Genomic DNA, 14,724 nt, shown 5'->3' on the forward strand with positions numbered 1-14,724 from the left:
AGAACTATATATATATATATATATATATATATATATATAAACAGCATGGCAAATGCAGTATCAAGAAGGTCTCAAGAAGCCATACATTACCTTCATGTTGTTAATATTCACAAAATAATCATGTTTTGCAAATATAGTTTGTGAAAATAAACTAACATAATAAGTGAGCCTCAAGGAACATTAAAAGAATTACAAATAAGTTTGCCATGACTGATTTCATGAAAACTCAGCATGAGATTGGTGTAATACACTGAAAAAAATGTAGAAACTATTTTCACTCAGAAATGGACAGTAATTTCCAATTAATTACAAATAATTTGTAAGTACCACATTAAAGTAAACATGGAATTTTGAAGTAGAAAGACTTAAATAGTTGTTCTTCTACACTCTAAAAAATGCTGGGTTGTTTCAACCCAACTTTGGGTCAAATATGGACTAACCCAACTTTTGGGTTAAAATATTTAATTAAAAAATGTAACCCAACAATTGGGTTAGTCCATATTTGACCCAAAGTTGGGTTGAAACAACCCAGCATTTTTTAGAGTGTACAGTTTTTGTTATAGTGTAGGAAGGATGCAGGTGGTGTATGACAGCAGTGTTGTTACAGTATTATTTCAAAACTATTATACTATTTATTAATATAAGCTTTTTCAGAATTAGCTTTTATTTTTTATATTTTTCCAAGTTTTAATTTTAAAGGTTTCCTCATGGTGGTGAATGATATGTACAGTACATTTAGCCCTTTTAACATTGGTGCATATTCCAATTCATGTTTTAATTTGTTTATGTTATAAAACTACTGTGATGAATGAGTTCTGAGATGAGATGTCTTGGTCTTCAGTAACAGCTATTCCTTTAAGACCTAATTTCCACTGGAGGTCACCACAGAACAACCCCTATCACAGGCATATGGATCGGCCTACCCTTGAAAAATTAGTCTGTGGCATTTATGAGCGTTTCCATGATGGATGTGTCAACTCCCAGTGGGTCAACAGAGCCCTGTGCTGCTTCAGGGCTCAGATAATAGGTTACATCTGACCACACTGATGGGATGACAAGGAAGAAACAAGCATGAATTTAAAAGAATGCCTTGTGTAACCATTCTTAAGGAGACATTTGATTCTGTTCTACTCTTTCTGTGACATCTTTCAACCCGAGTCTAAAATAAGTCTCAGCCTTCAAGGACTCGTATTAGAAAGCTTGTTTCTGACCTTGTGGTTTTCCGGCAGCTGGTCCTGGGCAAATTAACAGTCTCGGTGCTTAATGAATTAACACCCTGGTGTTTTGAACAAATGAGGAGCGGTGCGATCCACAGGAATTAACACCAGGCTCTTTTCCTGCGAGAATCAACTGTCCAGTTTTGCCCTTGAGGATACGCCACATGTTTGTCTTCAGGAGTCTCAGGAGAGACATGACAGTAGACATCTCAGATGGTACCAGATTTTACCTTGTTTGTTGAGAAGATAAGCCCACTGATATATGCCATATGCTGAAAGAAAGTTTTTTTTCAGCATGCTCACTTTTGCTAAACTTCTCTAGAAAAGTCTGTAACGCCATTTTTTCATCAAACACATCAAATGTTCTTCACCATGAAACCCCATGAAAACAAATCACCTGATGAACAAGGTCTTCTTTCTTGCGTTGATGCATTTCCTATTGAAACAGGAAGTTTGGGCTTGTGATTTGTATTTAAATATTTATTATTTTATTAAATATTTTATTTAAATAGCCAAATATTTAATCTGAAAAGCACCCTACAAATAAACTGACTTACTAAAAAGTAGGGCTGCCCCCTAATAGTCAACTAACCGTTAGTTGACCAGAAGACGCTTAGTCGTTCAAAATTTCATTAGTCGCTTAATCGCAGAAAAAAAGTCCACAGGAAGTGGCAAAGTCATGTAGTCCATGATGGACAGATCATTAACAGCTGGTCTGTGTGGTAATTACAGTACATCGGTCAGGACATCCAAACGTTCGTTTTGATCATCGACTGCAAATGTGGCTTATCAAGTAGCAGTAACATTACATGACTGCTCGCTCCAACATTAACCTAGACAAATGTGCACTATTGAACACACTATTGTTTGTGTGGAGTATGGAATCTGAACAGTAGCACGCTCACTGTATGACAGTTAACTTGGAGGCGCCAGTGCGATCATTTACATTTAACTTAAAATACTCCATCATTTTAGCTCATACAGATAAGAGTAATACATCTTTTGAATCTGAGAATCCGTATGAAATGTGCACGTTCAGTCTTCTTGCTGTTTTTTCCTGACGCATTCATAATCATTACTTCTGCGGTGTGCTGTGTCAAGCTGTATGTGAGCGCATGAGTGCTGATAGGCAATAGACAATTAAATGCTTATTAAGCATTTATATGGTCTACTAATATAAACATGATTAGTCGACTAATCGCTTCAAATGAATGACTACTAGTCGACCAGAAAAATCTTTAGTCCAGTGCAGTAATAAATAATAACATAATTCTACAGATATTTTTATAATTTCTTTTGGCTTTAGTCCAATGACAATAAAAAAGGCAATTTAACCTTTTTTTTATATCATCATATTATTTTGCTGATTAGTGTAATTATATTTACACCCTAGCATACAGATTAACTTTATACGCTATCTAATATTCAAATTTTGATTTCATGAGGGCTTAAAAAATGTGCCCTTTTACCACTTAAAATCTGATTCTCTCCCTGCAGGCTCTCACAGAGAAACAACAGCTTCGCAACAGCAGACATTTTATTTGTTCTTTATTCCCTCTCCTCCCAAAACGGAGTCATGAATGGAGGGAAAGGTGAGTGAGGATGAGGAGAGGGAGATAAGCGGTGTGCTTGCTGAACAAGTTGTGCTCGACTGACAAGCCAGGGCAAAACGCAAGCAACAAATTCACCTGTGTTTTTGTCTTTGAACTGCCATATCAATGACCAAGAGAGTTCAGCTGGCTGTGGTCCATGTTCAATATTGGGCACTAAACACAACCACTTGGCCCTGTTAACAGCACAAGTCCAGATCAACCTGATTCTCCATGACAACTGGGTGATCTGGTAACTGCAACAAGCTTTTATTTAAGACCTCAGTATGACACTGAGCTTGATTCTCTGTCTCTCGGTGTGCCGGGTTGCGGTAGTGCTTCAAACTCATTTTTCTGTTCTTCGGGGATAATGCGGGTGGGGATTTGCGGTTCTCTCCTCAGGTCTGTCTGTCGTGTAGTCTCCTCACTCGCCTCTCGGGCCCTGCGCGCTGCTTCGAGTGTGGACTGCTGGAGCTGTTGCTATGGCAACCAGCTGCAGCAGAAATGATCACGTTATTAGATGTCTCTAACTGCGGGGAGACAAACTACTTGATAAGAGCTGGGAAAACACGATGAGAAAAGGAACAAAAAGACAAAGGCAAGCAGTTTTTTTTTGCCTTGGAAATACAGAGGGAATTTCTTTTCAGCTTATCAGTTTGAATCAGAACATCTGAGGGATGCTAGACATCTCAAAAGATTGAGAAAGACATATCAGTATAATAGCCACTCGTTTGATTTTAATCTCTATGCCGAACTTATCTATACTATATATATATATATATATATATATATATATATATATATACAGGTGCATCTCAATAAATTAGAATGTCGATTGGCATGTCACCATATTCTAATTTGTTGAGATAGTGAATTGGTGGGTTTTTGTTAAATGTGAGCCAAAATCATCACAATTAAAAGAACCAAAGACTTAAACTACTTCAGTCTGTGTGCATTGAATTTATTTAATACACGAGTTTTACAATTTGAGTTCAATTACTGAAATAAATGAACTTTTCCACGACATTCTAATTTATTGAGATGCACCTGTATATATACATTAAAGAAAGATTGAAGATGCTGTAATATTTCTAAGTCTCTACATTCAGTGAGGGAACACTCTGGATTGCAGTGCAAGTTAAGCTCAGATTGACATCATTTGTGTCATAATGCTGATTACTTGTTCTGTACTGAGTATTTATGCGTTTTTAACCTAAATAACAGCAGCGTCCATTTATGAAGGATGTACGCTGTCAAACATACACAAGTTTTAGCCAATCATAGCAGTGGGTGTTTACTTCCAAGTCTACAATCCGTCATGCCTATTCAAACAAAGCGTTCTGATGAGGGGGGTCAAAACAGGACAGAAAATAGCCTATTACTTCTAAATTATGTTTTTTGATGTAAAAATCTTGATAACATTATAAGTGGACCTCAGAGAACAGTACAAAATAATAAAAAAGGCAGTTAAATCTTCCAAACTGGCTTCATTCACTTGTATTGCAAGAAAACGATGGACAAGTTTTTTTTTGTTTTTGTAGTCAACATTATGCCACAAATGTTGTCAATTGAGCTTAAGTTGTACTTAACCCAGACTATTCCTTTAAGCTTAGGGAACATTCACTTCAATTAGTCGATAATTAGGATAATTAAAGGTGTAATTGTATGGGATATGGGACGTGTTCAATTTCCCCGGCTCTGTTTATGTTGAACCGCTCATGTGGTAGAAATCTGCAGTGTTAACATTGTATTTATTTACCAAGCTCAGCGCTTTCAACGGCAGAAGTGTACTGCAGCTCTGTTCTAATGATTTCTATCAGCTGGACAATGAGTCCAAAATGTCATGGGTTCCCAGCACCATTTGCTAAGGGACTGACTTTGTGTAAACAGGCGACATGTGGCCATAACCAGGCTGACATGGGTATCTGCCCTGAGGAGTATAAGCAAGTTCACATCTGTCCTGGAAACTGACTGGCACTGTGGGCTGCAAATGTCAGGTATAAGCGGAGATCGCTCTAGAGTCTGCCATTTTTAATAGGGTAATTGGTCTTCACTCTTGGTCTTCACTCCTCTAATAACCCTGCTGATGAAAACAACAAGATGCAACTAGATTTTTACAGTTTATGAAGAAAATGTGAGTAGTGGTAGCCTGCACAAAATGCACTGCCATGATGCTAAGGTGTTGGGCATGGTTGCCATGCTGTTACGTTGTTGCTAAGGTATTCTGAGTGGTCTTAAGAACTGCTAGGGTTCATTACCCTAGCTATGTCATTGCTAGGGTAATGGGTTCAAAACAAAACAGTCTTAAAGGGGTCCTATTATGCTTTTTCACTTTTTCAACTTTAGTTAGTCTGTAATGTTGCTGTTTAAGCATAAAAAAAATCTGCAAAGTTACAAAGTTCAAAGTCCAATTCAAAAGGAGATACTTTATTTAACAGAAATCACTTTTTACAAACTACAACGAACGACTCGTTTGGACTACAACGCATATTTTCCAGGATTTGTGATATCACAAATATCGACGAATGGGACGAGACCTGGTTGAGCTGCACTAGAGAAGGCAACGAGTGTTATCACTATGTCAGAGACACGCTAGCTTTCCCAAGGCAGACAAACTTAGAGTGGTTACAATCATCTGGGTTTAAATCGCGTTCAAGTTGATTTGATATTGACGCAATATTTACATTGAAGCTCGTAGGTGGCTATGGTAAGGGACGAACTTAGAGTGGTTACAATCATCCGGGTTTAAATCGCGCTCAAGTTGATTTGATATTGATGCAATATTTACATTGAAGCTCGTAGGTGGCTATGGTAAGGGGCGTGACATTTCCCGACCAGGCGCCGAGTGCTGCCAATCACAACACACACTGGCCCAGCTAACCAATCACAGCACATTTCGTATTTCAGAAGGCGGGCCTTCATTTGATACAGGAACTATTCGAGCCGTTCATGCCAGACTGGGGAGAGAGGTGTTGTAATAATGTAAAATATGTGAAAAATAATGTGTTTTTCGAACAACCTAGTATGAGAGCCTGTTCTAGTACACCCTCAAAACAAAATCAAGACTTTGTAAAAGAGCATAATAGGACCCCTTTAATCAAAATATCAAGTCTGTGATATTTTGATTCCTATATGACTATATGACTAAGGAATATTTTCCACCCATTTCTTCAACCAAAATTCTTCAGGGCTGCGTTTCCCGAAACCTTCTTAACACTATGTCATTCTTAAGTTGTACCTTAACCTGTACCTTATCATTAATACGCATTTCCCTGAAACATTCTTAGTTAAGTATACTTTTCGTAAGTCATACTTTCGTAAGGTTGGTCTGGACCACTCTTAGCTATATCTTATCACTTTTCACAGTTCTTTACATCTCATTCTATACGAATATAATAGTTGTGCAAACTCAAAGATGGCGCTGTCCGTGGAGCCAAATAGTGTACTAAAACTTTAGAAAAACAAAACAAAACAAATAAAACACATTTGCCGGCAAAGCAGTAAATTCAGAAACTTTTAGATCTTGTTGGTCCGATTTTGTCGAGACAAATTCAGCTGCTTGCGGCTCTCCTCTTTCTCTCCGTAATAGTAGCTGTTGATTATATGTTTCTCCTGTTCCGTTTTTATTGAGTAGGACATCCAATAACAAACATTTGTGATTTACACCAATATGTGATGCGGCTGCTGGGCAATCAACCCTGGCTGTGGAGTAACAATAAAAATTATTATGATAATATAAATGAATCATTCAAAGGCCAGTGAAGGCATACTGCCAGTTAGTGATATAGGCTACGTTTGGGCATGAGGTTGCGGGTTCGCGCACTCATTTCAGAATTATATAAAATATCCACAGGGTTGGATTGAGTTTGCAATTCGGATTATTTTTTTTAATATCCCATGATTCCTGATAAATGCAATTTCAACTTTTTTTTGAAGTGCTTCTTGTTGGAAAGCACTCTTACCACAATGTTTTTCTGTTGGACTTGTGTAGGCCCAAGGTGTTATTTTTATTTTGTTATTTTTTTCTCTCTTCTGTTAAAGGCTGTAAAATGATTAAGCAGTGTCTCGTGTAGGTTTTATTCCTTGTATTTTATGTGGTGCCCACTGGGAGGTGCTCTGGGCATATATTTTTCTTTCTTGGTTTTCTTCCCTGATGTGATGTATGCTGCAAAGCAAAAGTACAAGTTTCACACAAATTCGTTGCGTTCTAACAGGAAAGAGTTCCGTGTCTTTATTTAAAATCAACACTTTCTCAGATAACACAGTGAAGCAGCCCATGCATAGAATGAATAATCGATTCTTGAGCCATTGATATCAACCAATTCAGCACCACCGCCATGGACAGCACCTGGCACCTCACACGTAAGAAGGTATATCTTAAGCAACTTTCAAAGGTATAGTTCGGGGAACATGCCTAGAAATGGTACACCTTTCGTTAAGGCATACCTTTAGAGACTTCATAGCGCGCTAAGAGACAGCGTTATCGGGAAACACAGCCCTGATCTTTAAAAATCTAAGCATGAGCTTTAGTAATCCAAAATAAATAAATAAATAAATAATTTAAAATTTGGTAAAATAAAAAAACTACACTGTTTCCAGATAAAGATGGCAACTGTTTAAACATCTCAAGACATATCAAATACAACGTGAAAGAAAGCACTCTCCTTACTCTAAATGCTAAGCTTTTATTCAAAACACCTAACATACCCCTTCTGTCGCTCTTTATTTCACACTCTTTATCTCTCTCTCTTTCCCATGCCTCCAGTGTAAACCAACACACCAATCAATAATGTGTAATTTAGAGTTCAACCTAAGAATTAATGATTTAGCAATTGCCCATACATGCCAGATTATAAACCACATGTACTCAATAAACAATAAACTCCCTGATATTTTTGGATTGGTAGCAGACTACATCAATCTATACATTTACACACAAAAACACGTTCACACACAAATCAGTGGCGGCTGGTGATTTTCAAGAAGGGGGGAACACAAATGTCATTTATCAAATGGCAAATCATTACTCTTAAATGCTGCTTCTCAAAATACCACTAAATAAACAACTTAAAAAAATATTCAATATTACTACAATATTTACTAATAGAAATATGCAAGGAAAAAAACATTATAAATGCTACACTAAATGTGTTACTACTGCTGATGCACTTCTCCCTCCCTAAGCAAAAAAATACAGTGCTCAAAAACTGTTTTATGGTATTGACATGGCATATAAATTTGGGCAGCAGGATATTGGAAAAAAAAAAAAAAACTGCCATTGCAATATTCATCTGTGAAATATATTGAGATATGACAAAATACAGAAATTATTACTAAATGAAATGAACAGCTCTATTTAAAAATAATTAATCATTCTAGAATGAATGGGGTAAATTTGTAGGGGAGAGAATCTGTAAAATAAAAAGAATTTTAAAAAGCTGAAAAAAAAAATTTTTTCACTGATATTATTCTTTTATTCATTTATGTTTTGTAAACCAACCTTTTAAGCCTGAATGACTTGTTTTCGGCCTATTAAATATGACTATAAAATAATAATCATATTTTGTGTGTGAATATTGCTAAATAAAAATACTAATAATACAGTAAAATTAAAAAAGGAAAATGTAAAAATAAAATGTAAATATTTAAAAATATACAAATATATACATATAACACATTTTGTCTAAATGTCTTCCTTTTTTAAACATTAAGCCATCAAGCTTTTATTTTGGTGCTTTTCTGGCAAATAAATACGTGTGTTCATCTACATGTGTGTTGCTGAAGATACAGTGTTTCTGTGACTCAGACTCAGACATGTTCACAGTAAATGAACTGAGCTGCTGTGAGACGCTGAACACAGTATCATGAGCACTAAGCCATATTGCGATATCGATTTTATTTCGATATATCCATCGAAGTGCTGCCTTTAAATCTATGGTTCAGGTGGCTGCCATAAACTCCAACTGAACAAATTCAGTGGGACTCTATGGGCTGGACATCTACAGAATTCTACAAAGCAGATTGCATTAAATATCTCATTTCTTCTTACTAAAAGGGAAATGTTCAGAGAATTATGTCATTTACACACAGATTATTCACTTATAGATCATTTGACAAGTTGTCAAGAGTTTTTATGAGATTTCAGGTGCATCTGTGCAGTATCCTGACAAAACCGCATGCATTTAGTCTCATGGAAACAACAGATGGAAGATGGTGATCTGTGATTTGGAATGGTAAAAGCTCTTCAAAATCCACAGAACAACTGTACCTAGAGGACAATGTAAGTGATTAAGGTGCACTTTCACTACAGTACAGTTTCCTTTTGGTACCTTATTATCATTTAATTGTTTTGTCAAGTTTTCCTCTTTCTCTTCCCTCTGTGGGCTACTTTACTTATGCACTATGGCAGATGTGTTCAGCTACTGCACTAGCATGTTCTCTCTTCAGACTCCTGGTGATGAGTAAACGCAGAGCATGTATCGAATTTTACCCAAACAATGGGTCCATCACACCATGCTATCATATTTTTCTCAGTCTGTCACTATACTGGTATTTCAATAGCAATAGCAATTTCACTCAGAGTGAGTGATTTAACATGGCGTGGATCTCTATTCAGCTCCCCGTATTGTAGCAGCGGAGCGGAAAAACACATTCCTGCCATTAAGAATCGTATGTTGTTTGATCTCCATTGGTGCTGTATTTACTGCGCAGAAGCACTGCCTCTTAGGTGACGCAAAAGAGTTTGTCTTTTCACTTGAAGAATTGAGCTCAGTTGACTGGCTAAATTTGAAAGCCTATTATAAAACACTCTCATATAATTCTGCTATGCAATTTCCTCTCCATTGTTTCAGAAGCCATAGGAAACTTTTTAAATTGCTCTATTAAAATTAAAGTTGATAGCTGTCCAAGACCACAACAATGACAACACATTGTGTTGCCTGAAATTAGTGGATTTCAGGCAACACACTCCTCAGATGGAAATAAATAAAAATAAATTGTGAGGCCCAACAGGGAAGTGTTTTTAAAATCACAAACGCAAGACCTATCATTAATGAATTTTAACAGGGGAGACCATGAATAGTTGTAACACTTTTTAAGAAGTTTTTTTTTTTTTTGTGAAATTTATCTCAAACTTTGGTATAATTTTCTCATACTTGTCTGCTACAAATGATTATAATTTTTTTTTAATTGGGCTTTTAACACTAGAAAATACAATTGTTTTTACATTTTAAGTTATGCATATGCATTTATTTTACACAAATTAACTTTTTTTAAATGTATATATTGTATATTTATATTAAAATTAAAATGTAAAAAAAAAAATCAACAACTTTCCCCCAACTCCACCCAATTTTATTTTTAAGCAAAAAAAAAAAAAAAAAAATGATTTTTTTTAAATAAAAATGAAAAATATATTCTAAAATGACAAACTGGTTGAAAAATATTAATGAACAAACTGAAACATTTGTCCTACATGAAACATGGTCCTATTTTGTTCCATCCTTGTAGGTCCAGTAGAATTAAATGAAGAAAGCAATGCTTAGAAATGATAATTCTAGGTATGTTCTTACATTTAGATGAAAGTTTTAAATAAGTGTGAAATTTCAAATCAAACAAGAGAATCAAAAGATATAAATTCTGTCCTTTAATAGTAAGCTGACCAAATTCTACCTCAAAATATTTATGATTTTTTTTAGTACTGTACTTATTTTTTGGGACATACTTTGAATTTTCTCATGTATAATAATGATTTCATTCCTATACCTACTTTCTAAGTGGTTAAAATGACTGTTAATTCAGCCCGTGTTCCATCCATCCCTGGTCTACTCTATTTGAGAAATCACAAACTCAGACTTTAAATGCCAAATTTAAATTGAAAATTCCTTCTTGTATAACAGAAGGGCCCCAGAGATGACTGGCTACATATGGACAATAAGAGTCTCATCATACAGTACCTCTGAGAGAAGATGTCCCTGTAGGGACTGCCATGCTGCATCGCAATGCCGTAGCCCCTGTCAGCCACATTGTTGCTCACGGTGTAGAGCGAGCAGTCCTCGTCGTTAATGGCCACATACTCCAGCACAGCTGCATCCCACACAAATGCAAAACGCCCGTACTTCACCTAAGAGGGTGAGAAAAAAGACACACGTATGTACACAAAAGACAGGAGAGTTTTGAGAGATGTGATTGAAATCATGCTCAAAGAAAAACAGAGAGGCAACATAAGGACGAATTCAAAACCAAATCAGGTGGGAACAAACTGTCCATAAATAATTCGACCAGGTGCTGGACATGTTAGCAAAAGTGGCTAGTCCACATAAAGCTGCACTGCTAATAAAAAAACAATCATACCTGAATTAAAGCAGACCTATTATGCCCCTTTTGGTGTAACATAAGTCTCAGGTGTCCCCATAATGTGTCCGTGAAGTTTCAGCTCAAAATACCCCACAGAGCATTTATTATATCATTCTGAAAATGCCAATTTTAAGTGGAAGCAATGTGCATGTCACTTTAAATGCAAATGAGCTGCTGCTCCCCGCCCCTTTTCCAGAATAGGGCTGTGCCTTTACAGCTCTTACCTCAGATACTCTGCCCAAAAAACATCTGTTTGGTTTTGATTGTCATGTCTATCACGCTGAAATCATGCGTTTTAAAGCCATATCAGTTTAAACTTTTATATACAGTTTTCTGAGTGCACACATCTGAAGCACGCACACAGAAAGCATCTGTCGCACAGCATGTGAGTTCTCTTTTGTCTTATTGCACTTACACTGTCAAATACACAAATAAAAGTTTCTGTTAAAAACACACGACTTACAAAAAAGTCGGTTATGTCTGTGAAGGTAAAAAAAACACGTTTTTTTTATGATATGCCCCCTTTAAATAACATCCCAGTAGGCCTTCGCTACTCTGTTACCATTAATCGTTTATTAAGTACGGCTGAGAAGTGATGTACAAGGACATTTTACATCTTCAAACTCTGTCGAGTCACGATTTCTAAATCGGACTTCTACTGAAACAAGGTTAGCGGAAAAGACCCTTGCTACAATTTAGATCTCTAAATACTCATAAGATTTCCTCTTTGAGTGAAAATGAACATTTCAACAGCTCCAGAAATGTATCTTAGGCTCTATGAAAGAACTGAATTCTAAAAAAGGCCTATGTTTATTCACAACTACAGACAAAAAAAAAATATCCTTGAACAAGTCAAGTGAAAGATGGCCTCTATCCTCTGAGAGAACATTTCAAGGTTACAAAACCCTTGCATAAAAAAATCAATGTGCTTTTAATGAAAACCAGAGAGCTTTCTTTTTTCCAACTCAAGTCAATCTGCAGTTCAACATCCAAGGATATATTTTATAGCGACCTCATTCTCAGATATGGTAAACTGTTCATGTAAAATATGTACACAAATTTGCGTGGGTATTTTGCTGGTAGACGAATCTGACTTTTTAGGCAGAAACATTTTAATAGCCTGCTCATGAAATTTTCAGGCATTTCAAAACAGTCTGCAAAAGGACAGAGCTAGATCAGAGAGACTGCCTTCAGAGAAAATCGCTATTAAATGAGTAAACATCTTATTTACTCCAAACGGCTTCCCAGACATAGCGTGTAACTACAGGTCAGTCTGCTGAAGCACTAAAATGGGCTTCGAGTGGCTCCTGGCTTCATAAAACACTGAGAATATGGTAGATGAATCTGACTTTTTAGGCAGAAACATTTTAATAGCCTGCTCATGAAATTTTCAGGCATTTCAAAACAGTCTGCAAAAATCGCTATTAAATGAGTAAACATCTTATTTACTCCAAACGGCTTCCCAGACATAGCGTGTAACTACAGGTCAGTCTGCTGAAGCACTAAAATGGGCTTCGAGTGGCTCCTGGCTTCATAAAACACTGAGAATATTCTCACATCGAGAGCTTATTTTGATAAGAGCAGCAGTCCTTTCACTGCAACGAATGCAGATGCAACTTCACTGCTTACAGATATGAAGCTGCACCGCAGGCTTCAACCGATAACTCTCCACCTCATTCCGAGTCCCTTCAAAGGTGTTCAATATGCTTGGATGCTTGTTTTATACTAGAGTGAAGAGCTTTACAAATGTGTCAATTGCAATTTTCAGTTATATTCACTATATAAACATTACGAAATTTGTTTATATATATATACACACAATATAGGTCCAATATATATATATATATATATATTCTGTACTCTGTATGCTACATTTTTGTAGTAGTACGTGTTCATCTTTTATGTTTTTTTTTTTTATTACACAGACACAGACAGGAAAAAATTCACAAAAGATCTCACCACAACATAAGAACATTAAATTGAGAAGCTGAATGAAGATTTGTCTGTTATACCGGAGGCCTTTTCTATTGATTTTTAATTCAATTGAACTCAGACAGCAGAGGAAAAATTGCCCGTGGTACAACTGCAGTTGGTTAAATTGCCACAACTGCATTATAATGGGCAAGTGTCACAAAAGGTGAGCGAAGGAGAAAAACTTCTTGACCCGGAGCACATTACAGACAGGAAAGTGAAGCATGTCTCAGAGTCCTGCAGCCCTGCAGCCACAGCAATCAAAGGGGCTGTGATTTTAATTGTGCCAAGGTAATTATTTCAGGCCATTTTCCCTAAAACAAACAATGCTCAGTGCATCCTAATCAGTACATTGTTTTTAAAGGAGGCATCAAGCACATGACCTCATTAGATTCATATTCACCCACACATATTCAACGTTTCCTCCTAACAACAGGCCACTGAGTTAAAGTTAAAGGAACACATTGGATGCGATTGTATTGGAAATGTGGTGCTCGCAACGCTCTCATGGTTTCAATGGCTTGGGAAAATGACAACACTCTATAAAAACAGCAGGTTTCCTCTGATGTTTAGTGAGAAGTAAGCCCTATAGTATGAAACGAATCAAAGCTTTTATGAAATCAATAACTTCCAAAAGAACACAGCTGCATATTTTGACGAGGTACAGAGGTTGTTTTTTTCTCTCTTTTTAAAAATCTAGTTCATTCTAAGTTACTCAAGTGAATCATGTACACACTAATACTGCTTCACCTTTATTACTGACACATATTTAATTTGAAAAGAACAGCTCGAAGAAATATTATATCTTCCCCAGAACAGCAGTAAATGTGAGTGCTAAAAGGATATATAGATATTGCTCCAACATTATCTAAGGCACGACACATTTCCCAAAATGCAGCATAGTTTTACTTCTTTCGCCCATGTTTGATAAGGTGTAAGTGTAGTAGGCGTAATTTCAGATATTTTCCAAATGCGTTTGCCTGCTAGTCATCATATCCTGGGTTTCCAGCCACATATTTTTAATGTGAATTTTGAGATCATATTAAAAGTGCTGGATAGAAACGCCAAGATGTGGATACAATTTCCAATATGTGCAGAAAAGCTTTTTAATCAGTTTTAAATATGTAAAGACTACATGTGCATAAACAATGGAAAGATGATGGATTTACTGAAATTCCTAGATGCACATTAAAAAAAAGGCAATTTTTGATACGATCTTGTTTTCTTGAACACATGGCATGGAAATGCTGCCTTAACGTGGATGAAAACATAGTAAACCTTTCATTTGTAGCATTCATCAGACTGGATTTGAGTTGCAGGGCAGAACATGTTGGATTTATGTGGTCAAGATGAAATATAACTGGTAATGTTCCCATTTGAAACAGTAAGAGAAAGATTTTTCCATTTATTCTAAAAGAAATAAACCCTTCTCTATTCTCCATTTCAGTTGTTAGTTTAAAACCCTTTTTATCAGGTTCTGACTCTAAAAGGTCAAAAGCATAAGAGGCTTCAGAAACCATGCTCTAGAGAACCCGAGGAAGTGTGGAGAGAGGTCTGCTTCATTTGATGAAAGAGGACATTCCTGCTGAGTG

At 36.3% G+C, this 14,724-nt stretch overlaps 1 protein-coding gene across 1 annotated transcript in view; it reads right to left on the bottom strand.

Moving 5' to 3' along the window:
* grid2 (glutamate receptor, ionotropic, delta 2) overlaps positions 1-14,724 on the bottom strand; it is a 415,852-nt gene that overhangs the window by 10,107 nt on the left and 391,021 nt on the right. Inside the window, exon 14 of the mRNA XM_016461892.1 lies at positions 10,762-10,928. Coding sequence (XP_016317378.1) covers positions 10,762-10,928 — 167 coding nt within the window. The remainder of the gene's footprint in view (positions 1-10,761; positions 10,929-14,724) is intronic.

This window comes from Sinocyclocheilus anshuiensis, unplaced genomic scaffold, assembly GCF_001515605.1.
Source record: "Sinocyclocheilus anshuiensis isolate Anshui unplaced genomic scaffold, SAMN03320099.WGS_v1.1 scaffold80, whole genome shotgun sequence".
NCBI lineage: Eukaryota > Metazoa > Chordata > Actinopteri > Cypriniformes > Cyprinidae > Sinocyclocheilus > Sinocyclocheilus anshuiensis.